The 22726-nt window shown below is 40.8% G+C and overlaps 1 protein-coding gene across 1 annotated transcript in view; it reads left to right on the plus strand.

The window, feature by feature from the left end:
• Positions 1-22726, plus strand: part of Shroom4 (shroom family member 4) — a 200284-nt gene extending 177558 nt beyond the window's left edge. The window contains exons 6-9 of the mRNA XM_005352766.3: positions 10320-11144; positions 15793-15973; positions 21033-21302; positions 22215-22726. Of these exons, the coding sequence (XP_005352823.1) occupies positions 10320-11144; positions 15793-15973; positions 21033-21302; positions 22215-22484 (1546 nt within the window). The 3' untranslated portion in view covers positions 22485-22726. The remainder of the gene's footprint in view (positions 1-10319; positions 11145-15792; positions 15974-21032; positions 21303-22214) is intronic.

Consider the following 22726-nt stretch of genomic DNA (forward strand, 5'->3'; position numbering starts at 1 on the left):
AGGAAGAGGGAAATGGGAGGCAGTGGCAGGGAGGAGACAGAAATCTTTAATAAATAAATAAATAACCAAAAAAAAAAAAAGATTTAGATGGAGTTACGCTGATCTAGCTAGACTATAGACCAGAGACTTTAAGGTCATATGCAGCTTGAGCATCCAAGTCCTGTGTCCTAAGTGTGTGGTGTTCTCAAAAATAGTGTCCCACCCTTAAGTCATGATAGATAACCAAGATCTACACTGATAATCTCTATTGTTTAGGGAGTCACTTGGACTACTCTAGCCAACCATTCAAAGGAAGTTTCTCATGTTTGGTACTGCAGTTTCTGTTAGTCTGTGATTCTGCCCTAGTGGCTTAACTTCCTTTAATACATATACACATACACACACAAAATGTAATTTTAGGTACATATACAATAATATGATTACTTTAGGCTTTATCAAAGAAACTGGGTGCTGTATATTCCACATCCTTCCTTCCCTTTCCAGATTGATCTCTTTCCCTTCTCCCCATTTGGAGCTCCCCCAATTATTTCATTTCTGATTTTATATCACCCTCTTCCTGCTATTGCCTTCCCAAGCCCCTCTCCCACCTGTGATGTACCTATACTTTCCTGGTTGCTATTTTTACTTCACATTGTACACTCACATCTAAGGATCCAGAGCTAGGAAATGCCAATAAGAGAAAACATACAGCATTTGTCTTTTTTTTTTTTCGGCCTTGGTTACCTTATTCATTTACCATCCTTTACTACAAATTTCATTTTGTTTTCAGCTGAGTAGAATTCCACAGTGTATATGTACCATATTTTCATTATTCATTCACTGGTTGAAGGACATTTAGGTTTGTATTTCCTCTCTATTGTGAGTAGAGTGTCAATGAACATAGCTAAGCAAGTATCTCTAATGTAGAGTATTCGATATTTTGGGTGCATGCCAAAGAATGGTATAGCTAGGTCATGGTAGATTTATTTTTAGCTTTTTGAGAATTCTCCACCCTGCTTTTCCTAGTGAATTAGTATTCCCTTTTCTCAATTCTCATCCAGCATTTGTTGTGAGTTGTTTTGTTGTTCTTTGCCATTCTGGCTGGGGTAAGATAAAATATCAAAGTTGTTTTTATTTGCATTTCTGTAATTCCTAGGGATGCTGAGCAGTTTTTGAGATGTGGCTTAATCATAGTGGAGAAGTCCTGTTCATGTCATGTTTGGGTGTAAAACTAAGTCCAAGAGTCCTGCCGTCTCCTCATTAGGAACATGCCCAAGGACCTACGCCTTCCCACTAGTTACCACCTCTAAATATTTTCACCCAGCTTCTTATACCACCAAGTTCGTAAACAAGCCTATAACATGTGAGCTTCTGGGGCCTGTTTCAGATCCATACCATAGCAAGTAGGAAGTAACTCTTGTGGAAGTTACGGAAGGGTTCATCACAGCAGAGATGCCCCAACTGGCTCCCAACAAGTGCCATAGCAGACATCAGCCCAGTAATAAAGTTAGAAAGCATTATGTGTGTGACAGAATTCATAATTTATACTAGCCTACACTACTCCAAACATAGGGAATTTAGTGTGCTTGCTGTGCACACACAGCCACAAACTAAATACTACTCCCACCCGCCCACTCATACAAGCACAAACCTCAATTAGATTATAGAGAAGTTGGAAGCTACTCCTCTGATTTACTATTATTTACTGTTCCCTTTGCTTAATGGCTTTGCCCTTGGGGCTAGAGGACAATAGATGAGCTTTTATTTTACCGTAGTCATAAAGAAATTACCAAGTACCTGCTGTGCATAGACACTGCACTGGATACTGGTGATATGTAGTAGTGAACATGACATGGTTTTCACCTTCATAAGGGATAGGCAACTAAGCATTACTGTGTTAGGAAGGTTGATGTATTCGGAGACTGCCTACTTGCCCCATACTTAAGGGGTGGAGAATCAAAAATACTTCCTTGGGAAAGTGAGAATTAAATATGAATTTGACAAGTTGCAGAAAGAAAGGAAAGACAATGAGGTATAAAGGGAACAGAATATATGCAGGCAAGGAATATAGAAAGGGTGGGAATGTCAGGATCTTCAAGGACCCTTATAAAACCCAGCAAAAGGTTTGTTTTCTGAATATTTTAAGCTCCAGGTAGGAAAGTTAATAAAGTTAATTTTATGGTTTTTTTTGTTTTTTTTATTTTTTTTGCTTTTTTTTAATTTATTTATTTATTGAGGATTTCTGCCTCCTCCCCGCCACCACCTCCCATTTCCCTCCTCCTCCCCTGATTAAGTCCCTCTCCCTCATCAGCATGAAGAGCCATCAGGGTTCCCTGACCTGTGGGAAGTCCAAGGACCGCCCACCTCCATCCAGGTTTAGTGAGTTGAGCATCCAAACCGCCCAGGCCCCCCCAAAGCCAGCACGTGCAGTAGGATCAAAAACCCGTTGCCATTGTTCTTGAGTTCTCAGTAGTCCTCATTGTCCGCTATGTTCAGCAAGTCCGGTTTTATCCCATGCTTTTTCAGACTCAGGCCAGCTGGCCTTGGTGAATTCCCGAAAGAACATCCCCATTGTCTCAGAATGTGGGTGTACCCCTCGCGGTCCTGAGTTCCTTGCTCGTGCTCCCCCTCCTTCTGCTCCTGATTTGGACCTTGAGATTTCTGTCCGGTGCTCCAATTTGGGTCTCTGTTTCTGTCTCCTTTCATCACCTGATGAAGGTTAATATTCAGGGGGATGCCTATATGTTTGTCTTTGGATTCACCTTCTTATTTAGCTTCTCTAGGATCGCGAATTATAAGCTCAATGTCCTTTAATTATGGCTAGAAACCAAATATGAGTGAGTACATCCCATGTTCCTCTTTTTGGGTCTGGCTTACCTCACTCAGGATAGTGTTTTACCTTGAATATTGCTAATTATTTGGGATTTCTATGTTCACTTTTTCTAGATGTATATTGATTGTACGTAGAAATGGATTTAATAACGAAAGTAAAGTCCAAGTCTATCATATATTTGCCCATGCGTATTCCATGCTCACATACATTAGAAGGACCATACTTTGATCCAGCAGTACAGCTCCTCACCAAACACTTAGATAGTTATTGTGTACCAAAAATCTAGTGTGTATTTATTATGTACACTTGATTCTATATCTTATCTTTATTTTTTACTTTTGTTTTAGTTCTATAGATTTGTGTGTAAGTTGCATCCTGTTCTATTGCTTTACTTTTAACAGCTATAATACAATATTTCATATTTAGCTCTTCCTATTTTAGTTTAATTCCTATAGAAAGGTATTTAGAATATTTTCGTCCTTTGATTACACATAAAGTTATAATGAATACCCTTATGTATGCCCAACTCAGTTCATGTTGAAGTACAAACATAAAATATATATGTATATTGAGAAGTAGAAAAAGATAAGATCTCCTGAGGAAATTGGGAGCATGGGAACAATGGGAAAGGGGATGAGGGGAGGAAAGAGGAAAGGAAGGGAAAAGAAAAACTATATGGCTCAATAAAAAACAATTTTAAAAGAATATATTTATATATACATAATATGTAAATGTGTAAAATCCATAGAAATTGAATTGCTGGCTCAAAGGATAATCAGTGCTGACTCTGTTTTCTTTACAAATGGCCTTTGAAGAAATTATGCTTCCACCAACAGTGTGTTAGATCCTTTCAATTCTTTAGTTTTTATTTTAAAATGGTTCATTATCATTTGTATATACAATTTCAAAGTTTACATGTGGCTGAACCTTTTCTGTTATGTTGATAAGACATCCTCAGTTTGCAATCAACTGCATACTTTTTTCTTCTGTTGTGTTTCTGGTTTCTATTGTGGCTTGGTAAGTGTGCTTCACATATCGAAGGCATTTACTCTTAGTTGCACTTAAAACAGATTTTCTCATTATATCATCACCTTTTAGTTCTGTTTCTGATATTTTCTTATCATGAATTTTTAATTTGGGGGAAATTAAAATTAAATATCACCTTTGTTTGATTAAATCTATATTTGGTGACTTACATTAGAATTTAATCTTAGGATTAAAGTTTTTCCTTGTTTCCTCTAGAATTTAATTATAATGTCTTTTTCACATTTGCATATGAACTTTATTGGAAATAGTGACATGAAGGTTTAACCTTATCACTTATCTTAGTTGTTCCAAAACTCTAGGCAAATGAGTCATCTTTCCTAGCTTAGGTTATACTGAACTAACTTCACATGTTTTTCAATTTACCAGTTTAGAATTCTATATGTTTTGACATTTTTATTGCCTGATTAAATATTTAGAGACAGAGTCTTGCTGTGCCACCCAGGTTGGCCTTGGACTCGTGGAAGTCGACCTGTCTCAGCCTCCATCCTAAGTGCTGGGATTACAGGTGCTGCACTTGCTGCCAGTATTCTTTATTTTATGCCATGAGTTCACCTTTTTATCTGTGAGACTACCTTATTCACTGTAACTTCAGAGCAGATTCCACAGTTGGTAACAGTCCTTCTTCCTCACAACTTCTTGCTACTTACTGCTCATGGTAATCATCACAATTTTATTTTCTAAGATAATATTTAGAATAATCAAAAATCCCATCTGCTGACAATTTTATTGGACTCATTAAATTTCTATATTAATTTGGGTAGACTTAATGTCTTTACAGTGTAGAGTTATCCTTTCTAGGAAAATATATGGGTTTTCATTTATGTACATCTTGTTTTACGTCCCTCATTAGAGTTTTGAAAGTTTTCTACATATAGGTCATAGGTATTTTTTGTTTAGGTTTATTCATAGATATTTTATCTTTTTAATTGCTGTGCCAAACCTGATCTTACCTTCCATTATATTTTGTGATTGTTGCATGCATAAGAAAATTGTGGGTTTCTATATATTCCTTTTATACCTTGATACTTAACTGAATTTTCTTACTCTTAGTATTACATTTTTAATTATCATGAATTTTCAGATAAATTCTATCATCTATGCATAATACCACCTTCCACTGTTTACATATCCATCATGTCAAATCTCATATATAGCATTTTCAGAATAATATTAAGTACTAGTTGGGAAAGTAGGCAGTTTCTTTTTTTTTCAATTTTTATAGAAATGTCTTCACTGTTTTGCTGAGCTAGGTGCATAGCATTTGTCTGACATGCATGAAGCCCTAGGTATAACAACAATGATAACTTTACAGAGCTAGCTACATTTTTCCTGATAGTTGCTTTTTAAGTCAGGTTTGATAATTGTGACCAAATATGTTTTAGGTCAAGAAAGCTGTTTTATAACATTTATCTTTTGATTTATTAGTATTGTCAATTATATGAATAGAGTTTCTAATACTAAATGAAATTTTAATTTCTAAGATGAGCTTGCATGTTTATGGTGTAGTATTTTTTAACATCCTCCTGGATTCTATTCACTAATACATTAAGTTTTTATGTATATGTTCTTAGAAAAGACTTGTGTCTACTGTTTCTTTCTATATTTCCTTCTCGTTGGAATTGAATCCCTTCTATCTTCCCTAGATTTCAGAGTCTTGAAAGTGTATATTTTTTTAGTGTTGTATGTTCGTTAAAGGTTGGCATAACAATATAGAACTGTGTGATTTGTGTGCTTTTGGTTAATTCCTTTGAGTTTTTCCCTCTGATAACTATAGTTTCTTTTCCAGTCAGTCAATGTTGGCAGTTGGTGGTTTCTCAGGAAATTGTCCAAAGTTTGCCAAATTGTTATATCAAAAGGTTTTCTTACTGTTTTCATTCATTGTGTATCTATACTTATTTCTCCTTTTGAATTCTGTAATTTACTTTTGATTCATGACTTAAGGCTATAAAGAATGAGAAATGTTTATATCGTCTGTTAGCAATATAAAACAATCGGGAGTAGTCTATCTGATTAGTAAATTATTTATCAATTTTACTCTTTCATTTTTCTTTTCAAAATTTAATTTCTTTTGTTTTTGAGATTTTAATATAATTATATAATTCCCCTTCCTTTTCCTTCTTCCAAACCCTTCCATAAACCCCTCTGTTTTTATCTTTCATTATTAGTTATATAATTTATTTTCTACTCTATTTATTTCTGCTATTTTTTTAAAATACTTTTCTGCTTTGGATTTTTTTAAAGAATTTGTTGATTGAGTACTTAATTCATTTATTTTACTTTGGTGTTATCTTTTTCCCTTTTATAGAAAATTGGTTCTTCTGTCACACAATATATCCTGATTATAGTTTCCCTTCCCTCTACTCCTCCAGGTTCCTTCCCACTTCTCCCCTCTGGATCCACTCCTTTTCTGTCTCTCATTAAAAAAGAACAGGAATCTAAGCGATAACAGCAAAACATGACAAACTAAAATATACTGAGATAAAACAAAAACTATCACATAGATGTTGAACAAGACAAACCAACAGAAGGAAAAAGTCCAAGAGAAGGCACAAGAGACAGAAGAAGTCAGGAGTCCCATAAAAACACTAAACTAACTGAAAGCCGTAATATACACACAGAGGCCCTGGTATAGACCCATGCAGGCCCTGTGGTTGCTGCTTCAGTCTCTGTGAGTTCATATGAGCGTTGATCATGTTGATTTAGTGGACCGGGATCTCCTGGTGTCCTCCATCCCTTCTGGCTCTTACATTCTTTCTGACTCCTCTTCCAAGAGATTCCCTGAGATCTGAGGGGAAGGATTTGATGGAGACATTCCATTTAGAGCTGTGTGTTCCCAGGTCATCTTATAAGCTAAGTGTTGAGAGCTGTAAACTTTCCTTGAGCTACCACTTTAGTGAAGCATATCCTCTGGCTTCAGATGATTTCTAGATGTTCTCAGTTCCAGATTTCTTCTTTAGCTGAAGTGCAAAACTTTTCCTGCTTGTCTTCTATATACTATACATTTTCATATTTCAGGTTTGGAATTAACTTCCAGTAATACTCAATTATGATTTGAGAATGTGGTTTGTACTGCCTCTGGTTCAATATATAGGCAATTAAAAAATATTCAATGGGGTCCTGAAGAGAAAATGTAGTCTTTGTTAGTGTTTTCTCTTATTTAACTTGTAAGTTGAAACAGTCTTACATTTGTTTCTGACTTTGTTTGCCTTTACATTGTATACAGTTTGCTTATGATGTTTGATTGTGGGTTTTTTTTTACATAAATATCCAGGACTTGTGGGTATAACAAGATATGCCTTTAATGTTGTTCTTATGTGGCTGACAAAGGAGGATTTCAAGTTCAAAGCTAACCTAGACTATATAACAAGACTTACTTTCCCTCTCTCTCTCTCTCTCTCTCTCTCTCTCTCTCTCTCTCTCTCTCTCTCTCGCACGCACGCACATACACACAGATTGGGGGGCATATACATATATGCATGTGCTCATACCTAAAGAGAAAGGAGGGAAAAGGGAAAGAATTAGTGTAATCAGATCTTTATCATATATTGCAGTTGTTAGCACTGTGGCGGTGTTCCTTTGGGAGAGGAATGAATGCAAACTAGAATAGGGGCAATTAAGAATAATAGAAAATAATAATCAGCAAGGCCCCCTCTACCTGATATATATTGGTAATCCTTTTGCAGTCCACTCACTACTTTTTCTTTTCTTTTTATTCCTGGAGAGGATATGCTAGGTTGGCTAATTTGTGCATGAGGAGTCTCCAGGTAGGCTCCTGCAGAGAGAAGATATGCAGGCATGAACTTTTGATCCATGTGGGAACTAGTGATGAGGGGAATGATGGTTTGTTCCCATTTTATCTCAGCTTGGTTAGCATTCTGTATACTGTTATTTTTAAAGAAATAGTCCCAGCCATCATCATGTCTATTGAATGCATAGTCTCTCTGCTGATAATTGAACCCTGGGAAGTTCCTGGCAGTAGGCAGGACGCAGCATGATGTTGATTGCTCGCAGGCTACCATAGGAAAGCAGATCATAAGTCTAAGGAGCTTGCCTCTTTATAATCAGCTGAAGAGAGTCATTTCATTTTGATAAATCTCACCATATACAAGTCTGACATTTTACAAATATTCAAATAAAACTGGACTTTGTCCTTTGAGATTATCTTTTATAACTTAAAAGTATTATTTTTCCATACAAAAGATCATATTTTAAATTTCAAAATTTTTCTTATATGAATATATAACATAAAGTATTAAGTATTTATACACATGTATAGCACTGATCAAAAGTTGTCTCAAAAGATTTACTGAATAAATTTTATCTCCTTGTTTATAATGTTTTATATAGATGATGTTTTTATAGTCTACCTTATTTCTTGTTTTCAAGACAGGAAATCTGTAGTATATATAACCCTGATTATCCTGAAATTTACTATGTAAACCAAGTTGGCCTCAAACTCACAGAGATCCATTGCTCTGCCTCTTGAGTACTGAGGTTAAAGGTGTGTGTCACCATGCTTGATTAGTTTACTTTATTTCTAAATTTACTGGTTGGTTCTGTTAATTAATAACATACTTTTACTTACAGTTGTTTCATAAGATGCTTGCTTATCCTATATATATATATATATATACACATATGTGTATATATATACACATATGTATCTATATGTATATAATTTTGAATATATTTTGGTCATATTCTTCGCCTCTCCCAAGTTCTTCAAGATCTTCTCCTCCTTCCTACCCACCCAACTTTAAATTATTTTTCAAAATAACAAACAAAAACCCAATATAATAACAAAACCAAGAAAAATAAACCATGCTACCACACACACACACACACACACACACACACACACACACAAAACTATAGCCAAATGAAATCACACAACAAAACTATGGAGTCCATTACATGTTGGTCAACTGCCCCTGACCATGATGTCTGCCCTAGAGTGGTTGACACACCTAGTGAGTGTTCCAGTAGGTGTAAGTGACAGTTCAGCTGTTAGATTTACAGTGTGTCTAGATTTACACTCACTCACTCACTTTAATATAACAAAATAAAATATTATAAGATAAAACAAAAACACTCATAGCAAAGTTGGATAAGACAAACAAATAGAAGGAAAAGAGTCCAATAGAAGGCACAAGAGTCATTCTCACACTTCAGAATCTCATAAAAACACTAAACTGGAAGCCGTGTGTGTGTGTGTGTGTGTGTGTGTGTGTGTGTGTGTGTGTGTGTGTGTGTGCAGGAAGGACCTAGTACAGACCTGTCCGTGCCCTGTGCTTGCTGCTTCAGTCTCTTTGAGTTCATATGAGTTCATATTTGCTTATGTTATTAACTCATCTTTATCCCATCCTCAATTTTTGGATAGCAGAATAGTTTGTCTACTTTTTAAAGTTAGTTTTCAGAAAAGCCTATAATTTAACGGTTCTTTTTGAAATTTCAGATTGTGATGTGATCAGAAGAAAATATTTTTAAGAAAAAGTGGTAGATCCTTGTGAATAACTTAATACTCTTAGCACACATGTAAGAACAGGGAAGTTATATGTAGTTCATTTCTAATCTATCTTGCATCGAATAGGCACTAGGAGAATGGAAGTGGATAGTGAGATACAAGAAAACCTCGTGCACTTTTCATAGTAAAGTATCAAATTGTGCTGATTCTGGGTAGTAAGCGGCGCCACGGGCATTCATTATGGAAATCACTGTACATTTCTAAGTACTAGAAACCTGCGCAGTAAAACAAGAGAGAGAAATCAAAGAAAGCAGGAAAGCCACGATTGTAAGTCCTAGATTATTGCATTTCCAGGCTGAGTGCCATAAATAGGTCGGGGTGCTATGTGTTGATTTTTGACTTTGGCTAAACAGTTCAAGTTCAAATCCCAGCTCTACCTCATAACCTTTATAACCCTGGACAAGTTACTTATCCTAACAATGTCTCCTTTTCCCAAACTCTAAAATCCAAACTGTAAGAGCTACCTCCTAGGTGTATTGTAATGAGCAAATAAGTTTGAACATAGAAAGCACTGAAAGTATACACTAGTGTCATAGTTCTCAGCCTGAGTTGTGACCCTTCAGGGTCCCCATATTAGAGTTCCTGCATGTCAGATATTTACATTACAATTCATAACAGTGGCAAAATTACAGTTATGAAATAGCAACAAAATAGTTCTAATGATTGGGGGTCACCACCACATGTATTAAGGGGTCTGTATTAAAGGGCCACAACATTTGGAAGGTTGAGAACCAATGCACTAGTGTTTAGTACTTAGTTTATGCACAAAATGTGTTTGCTGTATTCATTATTATATTCTTATCACCATGGCCATTACACTTACTACATCTATTAGAGTTTTGTAGTCATTTTAACTTTGCAGACATGATGTCATCCGAAATATGGGCCTATCCACCACATGCTTCTCTTGGTCAATGCTTCTCTGTTGTTTTGCAGGGAAATGGCTCATTCTAAGCCCAGCTTTTCATGGTCTACTCCCTTCCACCCTTGCCTTGAAAACCCAGCACTGGACTTGTCAAACTACCGAGCAATCTCATCTCTTGACCTCCTTGGAGACTTCAAACTCGCCTTGAACAAAGCAGAGGAATCTTCAGTTTATGAAGATGGGAGTTCTGTTGCCTCCATGCCCCGCCCACTGCGAAACCGAGCCTTCTCAGAGAGTCACATCAGCTTGGAGCCTCCAAACCCCCGGGCCTGGGGGATGCCTCAGAGGGAACCATTTACTAAAGCCAGTGAGACTCAGCCAGAACTCCTTGGGGCCCGAAAGAAGGCTTTCCCTCCCCCTCGCCCTCCTCCTCCCAACTGGGAAAAATATAGGCTGTTCCGTGCAGCCCAGCAGCAGCAGAAACAGCAGCAGCAACAGCAGCAGCAACAACAACAACAGCAGCAGCAGCAGCACAGGTGTGATGAGGAAGATGAGGAAGTAGAGGAGAAGAAGGAGCAAGAGCAGGAGGAGGAGGGACGGAAAGAGGAGGACCTACCACCCCAGTATTTTAGTTCAGAAACCACTGGTTCCCATGCCCCTAATCCAGATGAGGGCCTGGAACCGCCACAATCCCTGAAGGTGGGCCACCCGGAGGCCTCAAGGCAGGCCTCACAGAGTCTCCCAGAGCAAGAGGTCTTTGCTCATCATCCCAGTGATTTTGTGCCTCCTGGAAGGGGCCACACTGGAGCCCAGCCTGAGAAAGCTCAACCTCCTTGCTATTATGGCGCTCGTGGATTGTGGAGGACAACTGAGCAGGAAGCCACTGTGACCCCAAAGTAAGTGTTTGGGAAAGACAATGGGTCCCAGAAAAGGCAGCCAGCAACATGAGTTAGATTTCACCTCTGTTAGTTAGCAATTGTATAACACTGATTGTCTTACCTGGAAAACATGTGTGATAGATAATGTACCTGTTCTACCAGGTTCTGACTATTAACATATTGCATGTAAAGGACATCAACAGATACTTGGGGCATAGTAGGTGCTCAGGAAATGAAGTTCAAGGTTTTATCCCTATCATTAAGAAAATATGCTATTGCTTCTCAATGGATCTTTAAGGTATACACCAATATCTGACCCCCAGTCACGAAAGCATAAGCCATTCTTGGCTTGTCCTCGGCCTTTTCTAAAGCCTGGCTCCTACCTGCTCTAGCAAAGTAGCCTGGGGCTCTGAGTCATTCCCCCAGCCCCAGAAGAAAGCTGTTGCTGAACTAGATGCTCTGATGGTTCCTTAAACAGCCAAGGGCATTCTTTGTCCCTTCCACTTCCTCCTCCCTCTTGTTCTCCTGCTTCTTCAGATTTGCTTTGCCAGACATTAAGTAGCAGTTGACAAGGCTAGCTGGGCTGAGAGATCAAAACAGGATTGTGGGCTGCCACTGACTTCTATGTGAATGTTCATTTGTGCATCACTGTGTGTGTGTGTGTGTGTGTGTGTGTGTGTGTGTGTGTGTGTGTGTGTGTATTCATGATCTCCATTGCTCCGTGTTTGGCCTCTTAGCTCTCCGTTCCCACTCGCAAAGCTCTACTGGGGATGAGCAGGCAGGTGTCCCCTAATTGTTTTCTTTAAATCCTTTTATAGCAGGACCTTGCCTGAGAGTGGTTGCTATTAGAAATACCTTGTTTATGTGACTTTTATGGACAGGCTAATCTTGTTACTTGGTTATCTGGCACTGATTGAGCAGTTCTCTGAGGTGCCATAAGGAAAGCATTTATAGATCCCAGCTCCTGGGCTCTGTGAGAAGCCCTTAGCAGACCACATGTGGCTCCTTCTCAACTGGAAAATATGTTGCAGAAACTAGCTGCGTTGTGCTTGTTATGTATTACAGCTGGAAGATTGAAAGGTTACCTGGCAGATAGTAGGCATTGAAATAATATTTCAAAGGCTAAATAGATAATCAAATAAGTTTTCAATTAGGCACTTACTATGTGCCAGACACTGCCTGACATTTAATGTACATTATTTAAGTTATTCTTCCCAACATCTCTGTTGGCCGTTATCATTCCCATTTGACAAATGAGGTAGCTGAAGTTGAGCAAAATAAGGGACTAATTAATTCAGTATTGTGCAGCAAAGACTCAAATCCAGATCTATCTGCCTCTAAATCCAGGCAGCTGCAGCTGCTGCAGCATCCTTGTCCTCGTCGTCCACGTCCTCCTCCTCATCGTCCTCCTCCCCCTCCCTGCTTCCTCCTCCTCTTCTCCTTCTCCGTCACATTGTGCAGCCTCTCTCCGAAAGATCTTGTTCTTCCATCGTCTCTCTTACAGGGTAATGTATACCAGAAGTAGCATTTCTAGTTCTATGACTCTTTATTGTCCTGACACCTGAGCCACTGAGAAGGAAATCACTGTTTCTAAACATCGTATAATCTGCTCCAGTGATTTGTTTGTAAGAAATTATAGGATGCAAGGGAATACATTCATTTGCACCTAACCTTGGCTTCTAGCTGCAAAAATCAATTCTAAATGTTTCTTCTGGTGATAAAAATTTAAGGAAGAGCATCCGTTCCATCCTAGGTGAAGTTTCTTTACCTGTTTACTGTGCGCTGAGCCCGATTTTAAGTATTTTCATGAACAGATCATTCCTGACATGTGATATGCTCGTTCTTAGGGTTTACAATGATGGAAAAGCAACATGCACTCAGTAGAAGTGGCATTTGAAGGTGGGGAGATTGGCCTTTTCCTAAGCTAGCAAGGGTCTTACAGCAACCTTTAGTGGTACTGAGAAGCAGCAGAGGCAGTCAGCAAATGATGAGAGAAATGACTGCTACTCCACAATGTGTTGTGCTAAGCTGTATGCTTTGGAAGGTTAGGTATAGTATAAGTAGTTTTCATTTAGGATGGGTTTATTTGGGCATTGATTTAGTCTCCCCTAACGAACCTAGTGGAGAGTTATAACTACTCCCCTCTACCTTTCAGATGAGAAAAGTGAAGCTAAGAGAGAAACTAACTTTCTCACAAGATCGCAGGCAGTCCAACTCATAGCGCATAGCATCATCTCAGTACCGTTGGTCCCAGTGGTTCTCTTCAGACTCTAGGAAAGTCTAAGAGAGTGTTGAGGCCAGTAGATGTTTAAGGTTTGCAATGTGAAAAGCAAATAAAGATGTCCACATTTCAGCCATGCTAAGCCACAGTATCATTACCACACATTTACTGTTTAGTTACAAATTCTCTAGCATGTATGGGAGAAAGTGGTGGAAATGATCAGTCATTGCTCCAGGCTAATAACTGATTCCAACGTAGATCTGGTTTGCGCTGCAAACTCTAAGCACGTTCTCTCGGTGCTCAATGGACAGTTCTGATCTTATATGTAATGTTTACTTTCAAATTCAGATTAGGTTCTTATAGATTTCTTGCAATGCCTTCCCTATTCATGAGGGTAATGAGGAAAAGAACCCTGGAGCACAGTGCTTCATATGATCCACTGTAACGTTGTGCAGGGCTGTGCTGGCCAACAAACTGACTTTCTACGTAGCACCTGAGTTTGGATTGTTACACTCTCTGACCCAGGAAATTGATGTGTATCATAAATTTATAGACAGGAGTTCTCAAAGCTCATTTCTTTGCATTCCCTCCATAATATTCTCTCTTCTCTGATATCAGAGGAATAGTCCAGCTCGAAAGTTCCTTACAAACAGGAGTTTGTAGAGTATCGAGCCGTTCATTTGTCGCCATCACAGAAAATAGAGGATAAACGCACAGATGTGGAGTCAGGGCCGAAGGGGAAATCATTGGTGTGCACTTTACTGGCTGCTCACCTAGGGAATATAATGTTCCCTCTTGGTTCTTCATGTTTCCTGTCTGTAAAGTGGTTACGATGAGCATTCGGTTGTGAGTGTCCATATGTGCACATGTGTGTGCTGTGCACATGTGTGTTACCTGTCTTGGGACAGTTTCTGGGGTATAGCAAGCAGTGTGTGTGTGTGTGTGTGTGTGTGTGTGTGTGTGTGTGTGTGTGTCTGTGTGTCTGTCTGTGTCTGTCTGTGTCTCTGTGTGTATTAATATAATAGTTCTAAGCTTGAAACCCTCTGTGTTAAGAAAGTGTCTCTAGAGTGAGGATTATTGGCATGCCCAGGTTGCCTTTGTGTGATGAATTAAGAGACAGCATAGCATGAATCAGTAAATAGCTGTGGAGCCTTTTTAGCTATTATATTTGACCTTTATCTAAGAGCTACAAATAGCTACAAAAATGACTAATGAGTTTCTCTTACTTTCCCTTTCAAACAGCTAGAGGTTAGAAAGGGCTAGTGACGCAGACAGGTGGATGGTAGGAGGAGCTGCTAGGCAAAGGGAATATGTGTGTACATACATATGCATAAGTATATTGCTATATACATGTATATATGCATATATACATACCTATGTACATGCATACATACAAACGTACACATAGCACTATAGTGAGTGTAGGCTTTTCCCTTGCATAAACCCTGGGCAGAATTGTTCACCCCTTCATTACTGAAACCTGACATAATAGCCTTCACTTTCCCACTTTTCCCACTAGACAAGAAGGCTTATTATCAGAAGAGTCTAAGTCCAAGCCAGAGAGGAGCCAGAACTACTTCTTTCCTAAGGAAAAATTCTCTTTCTCTGGCTGGGGCTCTGTGAAGCGCCACTGTGTACCTTCATGCTTCAGTGACCCCAAGGCAATAGGCTCTGCCGCTATACTTTTCAAGCCCTTGGTATCGCTGGCTTCATTCTCTCCCCATTTCACTCTGCAACCATGCAGGGGGCTTGGGCCAGTAAGAATATTCTGGAAGTGGAGGGATGCTGCCCCTTCTCAGGCCAAAGGGCTGCCCTACAAGAGGCAGCGTCAGAAGAGCCTGTGAGAGATGGGATGGACCCTGAGAAGTTTTTGGCAGGGATGCTAATCCCCGCCTTCCAAATAGTGGCCATGGCTGAGGTCACAAATCTATAGTGGGGTGATCATTTCAAGCAGGAGTAGCAATAGGATAAAAGAAATGAGTATGAGGAAAGCCAAGGGGTACCTTTGTCATCAAGCAGATCAGGTAGAGCGGGGCCGAGTAGGGGCTGTACTTAGGCAGAGGAGAAGTTACCAGACATAAAGGATCACATTTATTCATCTACTGCCCAATCCCTCCCTGAAGGTTGTGAACTAATCTTGGAGGTCTTCTATGTTCTTTGTTTTAATGGTGTGTTAATGACTGAGCCAAATGATAAAAATGTCTTTTGAGCTCCTAAGGGCAGGCACATAGAAGGATATGGAAACAGACTGTCTACAAGTTTGTCATTGCTTGGCTTTTAGATAGCCTCCATGTGACCTGTTCATCTTTGAACAGTGCCTTCTGGTCCATTTTATAATAGCTAGGGGAAGTGGTGTCAAATGTTACAGGTAGAGAAAACCAAGAAAGGCGAAACATCAGTGGTCTCTGAACAAAGTGCTCAAATGGTTACCTTTTGTTCCCACAGACAAGAGTTTCAGCATTTCTCACCTCCGCCAGGGGGCCCAGGAATCTCTACCTCTTACTCGGCATATTATAATATCTCTGTGGCCAAGGCGGAACTGCTGAATAAATTAAAAGAGCAGCCCGAGATGGCAGAGGCAGGCCTGGGAGAGGAGGGAGTTGACTATGAACTGGCTCAAAAAAAGGTAAGGTTTTCGTATATCCCAAAGATTTCCAGCATTTAGCTCAGTATCTGAAGAACAACTAGCCCTTCCACACCTTCTAGCATGTCTTTCATGCCTGTGTTTCAGTATGGAAATCAAACAGCCTTCCCGTAGTCAATTCTCTGATCAACAGTAGTAGCACTAATTGGTATCTCTCTAGTCCTTAGAACCACCCTGCTACAGGGGTGGGGGAGGGGTGTGTGTGTGTCTGTTTGTCTCTCTGATTGTCTGTCTGTCTGTCACTGGAGATTGAACCCAGGACCTTATGTGGTCTGCGCTGGTGCTCTGCTGCTGATCTAAATGCTCAACCTCAAAGAGTCTCAGTGGAAATTTTTGAAGTATTTGGGACCAACACTGGGGCCTAGCATGTGTTCGGAAAGCACTTTGCACTGAGCTGCATCTCCAGTCAACCTCCCTTCCTCCCCTCCATTCCTCCCTCCTTCCTTACCTCACTCCGCCTCCCCTTCTTCCCTACCTCCCTCCTCCCACACTTTCTTTCTTTTGTAGTGCTAGGGCTGAACCCAGAGCCTTGCACTTGCCAGGGCAGTGTTTTCCCGCTGAGTTACAGCCCTAGCCCTGCAAGATAAGTATTACTATCGCCCCGACTGTTTTTGTAACCAGCCAAAGGGACTACCTTTCCCAAGGTTACATACTAAATGAGTCCTGGACTCAAAGGCAGGACTGCATCTCTGCTCTCCCATTCTGTCCTTTGAATTAAGCAACCTAAGTCACTGCCTAGGGCACATCAGAGCTCTGGCCAATGGTAGTGCCATTAATTCGTATTCTCTGTAAGTTTCTGGGAGAGAGAACAGACTGACTAAGGAGAAATTATAGGCTGACAGACTATTATTTATTTGCAATGATGGTCAATTATCTCTTGAAAATACAAAATAGGTAAATGGGGATGTTGTTGTTGTTATTCCAAGTCTCCCTTTCTTCCTCTAAGTACCAGTAGCCCAGTTTTTTAATCAAGTTCCTGGAATCATTTTACCCCCTTGCGCTTACCTATTTTATCTCATAAGCAAATAGAGTTGTCATAGCAACCTCAAAGGCCCCAATTTGCCATTTTGTGGACATGTGAACTCAATGTAAATTGCTCTTCTGCCCATATTTCTCTTTCAGGACATGACCTGTAGGAAAACATAAGGCCATTTTCAGAAGCCCTCCTTCCATTTTCCCATCTGAAGCAAAATGTCAGGGAAATAATTGGACCATAGAAGTATCTAATTTTATTGATCCAGATGCTCTTCCTTGGAGTCTATGTTTCTTGAACATGGCAGAGCTGCTCCTTGCTTACTCAAGGCCAGGACTTTCCAGGGACGAAGATAATGAAGAGAGATGACTGGAAATGCCAAAGGACAGAATAGCAGAGAGTCATTTGCAATGGCAGCAGGTGGGGCAGGGCAGTGTTTGTGTGGCAGGAAGAAAGGGGAGGAAGGTCGTCAGTTTGCAGTGTTCCAGGAAAACAGCTCAGCTCTGGCTGAGCCTGTAATGACTGGCCAGCTTCCTCCAGGGCGTACAATACACCTTCCCCAGGCTGACGGTTCAGGCTACAGAACCCAGGTACTGAAAAGCAAAGTGCTCCCTCCCTCCATCTCCATTCTTTCCTCGTCCCCAAAGGGTTGGCATCCCCGGTGAGTCAGTGAAAATCCTTTGACACTGACACTGACTTCTGTATGAGAGAATGGGAGGTGACAAAATCATCGAGGATGTTTTGAAACCTAGTTATGTTTCCTCATTCCTATCCTGGCCTCCCAGTTCTTGGCAGGTTTGCTGATCTTTCCCACACTTCCAAGCACAAACATGATGATTCCCTGACTTTTTTTGACAACAGGCTTTGGAACCTCTTAGTCTTGATCACCTTCAACATTTCCAAATGAACTGTTAGAAAGGAACACTCCAAACCTACCCATCCCAGAAGCTTAAACTAGAATAATCATAAATCATACACTGAATGGAACTTACTTCCTGTGTATATGATACTATCCTCAGCATGTACTAGTTCATTTAATTCTTTTTTTTTTTTTTTCGAGACAGGGTTTCTCTGTGGCTTTGGAGCCTGTCCTGGAACCAGCTCTGTAGACCAGGCTGGTCTTGAACTCACAGAGATCCGCCTGCCTCTGCCTCCCGAGTGCTGGGATTAAAGGCGTGCGCCACCACCGCCCAGCTAGTTCATTTAATTCTTACAACCACTCTGTGATATGGGTGTTATTGTTATCTACGTTTTCCCGTAGAGAAGTTGAAACCCACAGAGGTTGAGTAATGTATTACAGGTCAGACCACTCTTAGTTAAACAAGGTCTCCCTCTCTCTCTCTCTCTCTCTCTCTCTCTCTCTCTCCCTCCCTCCCCACTCACTCACTTACCTGCTTGCTCTCACTCCCTCTTGCTTCCTGCCTAGCTCACTCGTACTCGTTCTGGTATTTATCTGCACCAGGATGTTATGTTTGCACACATATATGTTTGTGTACATGTGCATGTGTAGCCTGAAGGTCAACACTGGGTTTCGCATTCCGTTGTTTCTTACCTTATTCTTTTTAAGAAAGTTGCACTCACTAAACTTGGAGCTTAGTGATTGGCTAGACTAGCTCATCAATGAACTCTGGGAATCCCTCTTTTTCCATCATCCCCCAGTGTCAGGGTTACAGATACATTCTGCTGTGCCTGGCTTCTTATGATCCTCATACTTGCATGCAAGCATTTCAACCACTGATGCATCTCTCCAGCCCCTAGATATATATTCCTGACTTCCTTATAATAATAGTAATGATAATGCTTATGATAACAATAACACAAATAAATGTGCGTTTGGCATTTACTGTCTCAGACACAGCAGTAAATAGTTTGCTTCTGCGATCATGTTTACTATCAACTGTCACCACGCCCTGGACAAAGGTAGACTGCTCTAGTTAATAGATGCAGAAGAAAACTTTGTATCCAAAGTTTCTGAGTTTGTAGAAGGCACGATTGGTATCTAGCGGTTTATATGACTCAAATTGCACTCTACTCCATTGCCTTCTGGTGAGTGCAGTCACACAACTGATTACTGCTGGAAATTAGAGGATTAGGCTGTGGTGTTTAATTTTGTCGAGTTGATTAGATCGATAGGTGCCTGGAGACTGCAAAGCATGCCTCTGGGAGTTCTGGAAGGCGTTTCCACAGAGGATTAGCAAAGGGTGAGTGAACACACGCCCAGAATGTGGGGATGCCACCATCCAATAGGCTGGGGACCCAGATGTAATAAAGGGGTGAGGGCAGGCTGAGAGGTGAGAGAGTATAGGCTCTCACTCTCTGTGCTCCTGGCTGCCACAATGAACTGAAACTTCTGAGACCACGAGCCAAAGTGCACCGTTCTTCTCTTCTTCCTTTAAGGTGTTTTGCATGGCCATTTCATCACACGAAACATACAACAAAACTTAGCACATAGGAGGTGCTTCCCTGGAGAAACATAATAAACAGTAAGAGATTGGACTTGCACTCATGAAATAGAATTAGAACAAATTAAAATTACACTGTGTCTTAGTCACTATTCTATTGCTGTGAAGAGACACTTAGGACCACAGGCACTCTGATAAAGAGAAGCATTTAATTGGGACTTGCTCATTGTTTTAGAGGTTTAGTCCATTATCATCATGGCAACAAGACAGGCAGACATTACAGATGACAGTTTTACATCTGGATCCATAGGCATAGAGATGCATAGGAAGATCCATAGGAAGAGAGAGACACTGGGCCTGGCTTGAGCTTTTGAAACCTCAAAGCCCACCCCCAGTGACACATTTTCTCCAAGGCCACACCTACTCCAACCAGCCCATGCCTTCTAATCCCTCTCAATTAGTGCCACTCCCTAATGACCAAGCATTCAAATATATGAGCCTATAGGGGCCATTCCTATTCAAACCACCACACACTGTAAAGTCTGATTCTAGAAGTTTTGTTTTACTTTGTTTGGGGGTTTCTGTTTGCTTGTTTGCAGTTCTAGGTATGGAAGTCAGTATCTTATGTGTTTTAGGAACTGTATGACTGAGCTATACCCCTAGCGGTAAAATATTTCAAAGCTCCAAAAAGAAAGAGGCCACTCAGAGATGACTTCTAGAAGTTTTTCCCTAGAAAGGGTGGGAGCAAAGCTGGGCCTTGGAGAAAGAACAGGAATAGTCCCACTGCAGAGAAACTGAGCAAATGGAGCTACAGAATCAATTCAGAAAGTTAAGAATGGGGGTTGTGAATATCGTGAAGTGGGGAGCTAAACCCTAATGGTTCTGGAGAATGGAGGTAATGGGTCATATTGGACAATAATAATAACAATGGTCTATCTTTTATTGAACACTTTCTGTGCTAAGTCATATGAATTATTATTGAATCATTACCACTCAGTGTAATGAACACAACACTTACCTACCGTCCTTCTGCAAAAAGTGAAGCTCAATTAAGTCAAATCATTCAGGTCCTTCAGATAGAAATTGGCAGATCTAGAGGTCAAACAGAGTCATAGTGACTGCAGAATTTTCATTCTCACTCAAAGGCCTCAAAAATGATCCAAAGGGGCCAGGACCTAGCACACTGTAATGAGCACCAAAGGAAAACATATAAAGTGATCAGCAAATATCTGATGACGATTCTTTCCAATCTGATGCCTCAGAAGCTCTCTAGCTCCCATTTATTATAGTCTCAGTTGCATTTAGCAATGTGGCTTGGTCCATGGGTACTGCTTATCTGATACCAAGAGCTTTAGTGGTAACATGGACATTCCTACCAAACAGGGAGGGAAGGTACCTAACTCAGAAACCTGGAATTGCTCTTCAGTTGCTCAGGTTTCACTCTATCTCTTTATTCTCCATTCCGTCGTTCCTTCCCTATCCCACCTTCCCTCCCCCTTCCGTTTTTACTCTGACCATTTAGACAAGTTCTCAGTGTATAGGCCAGGTTGAAATATTCTTGCCTTCACCATCCATGTGCAGGATACAGGTATGTGCTCTGCTGAGCCCAAATCTGTTTCTGTTGAAGTCCAAGGTCATCCTTTTGTCTTCTGTTTAACTCCCTTAGATTCAGCTCATTGAAAGCATTGGCCGGAAACTTTCTGTCCTGCGGGAGGCTCAACGAGGGCTCCAGGATGATATCAATGCCAATTCTGCCCTTGGAGAAGAGGTAGAGGCCAACTTAAAAGCAGTCTGCAAATCCAATGAGTTTGAAAAGTATCATCTGTTTATTGGGGACCTGGACAAAGTGGTCAACCTGTTGCTGTCACTCTCTGGACGACTGGCCCGGGTAGAGAATGCTCTCAACAGCATCGATTCAGAGACCAGCCAGGAGAAGGTACAGATGTTGTTCCTGAGGCTGTAGCTGCAAAAAACGCCTCTTTAGCTTTTAAGGGAGCCAGAAAACAGCATTAAGAGTGTGAGCACTGGCTTTTTAGTACCACGAGATGTTCTGCAGGTTAGCTGTGTGACTATAAGCAGCTTACTTAGCCTTGTTCTGTCTTACTTGCTTCATTTAAAGAATAAAATAAGCATGTAGCCTGCTTAATGTGTTTTATGTGATGGTTGAGATAATCCAAGTTAATTGCATAAAATAGTGTCCAAAACAGAGTCCATATGGAATCAGTGCTAGCTGTTAGTGGTGGTGATTGATGGTGATGGTAATGATAGGGGTGGGGGCGGTAACAGAAGCAGAAATAGCCGCAGCAGCAGGCGTAAATTTCCCTCTGATCCCCTTAGAATTGCAAAGGGGCCCTCCATTTTATAGGTTATTTCATTCTGTTATTATTGAATTAAACTCCATTACCTTCCCCTATACAAGGAGCTTTGATCCAGTGTAAGAGGCCCCGTACACGTGCACACACCTTCAAATACACACCCCCCACTCACGTCCACTCACACAGAGACACCATACAGAACCCATCACCACAGTGGTGTTTGTTCAGCAAATGGAAGGGACTTAGTTCAACTTGGCGAGAGGCTTCCTCCATACCAAACCAAGTGGTGATCCATGCTTTAAAGGCAGCCTTAGAGATGGAAAGATGTGATTGCACACACCCCCTTTCCCAAAGTGCTGCCGTGCTTGCCTTTCTCTAGCTATAGGCAAGGGAGCTTTGTATGTAAATGCTTACAGAACAGGAAATCTAGGACTGGTTAATTAGCTGAATGCATAGGTGCTTCCTTGGTGGAAGACTGCTGTGCAGATGCCTGGGGATTGGGATAGCATTTAATTGGTCCTCTGCTTCCCCAGTTGGTGCTGATAGAGAAGAAGCAGCAGCTGACAAGCCAGCTGGCAGATGCCAAGGAGCTGAAGGAGCACGTGGACCGCCGGGAGAAGCTGGTGTTCGGCATGGTCTCCCGATACCTGCCTCAGGACCAGCTCCAAGATTACCAGCACTTTGTGAAGATGAAGTCTGCACTCATCATTGAACAGAGAGAGCTGGAGGAGAAGATTAAACTTGGGGAAGAGCAACTTAAATGCCTCAAAGAGAGCCTGAACTTGGGGCCCAACAATTTCTAATTCTGTGGGTGCCCCTGCACCCCTGCCCATCTGCAGGGGAAAGTGCTTTCAGTCTCCAGTAGCAGGTGCACTAGCCAAGTATATAGAAAGTACTTAGCAGATGGTTTCAGCCATCCCCCAAAGAGAGCCTGGGACGGCCCCAGGGCTGCAGCAAGGTGTGGTTGTACTACCATGCTCTTTCCCAGTGAGTGGGAGCCCTTCGCTGCCCATTGAACCATTAAAGTGCCTTCATCTCTGTACTA

The sequence above is a fragment of the Microtus ochrogaster genome, chromosome 10 (genome assembly GCF_000317375.1).
Source record: "Microtus ochrogaster isolate Prairie Vole_2 chromosome 10, MicOch1.0, whole genome shotgun sequence".
In the NCBI taxonomy this organism is placed as follows: Eukaryota; Metazoa; Chordata; class Mammalia; order Rodentia; family Cricetidae; genus Microtus; species Microtus ochrogaster.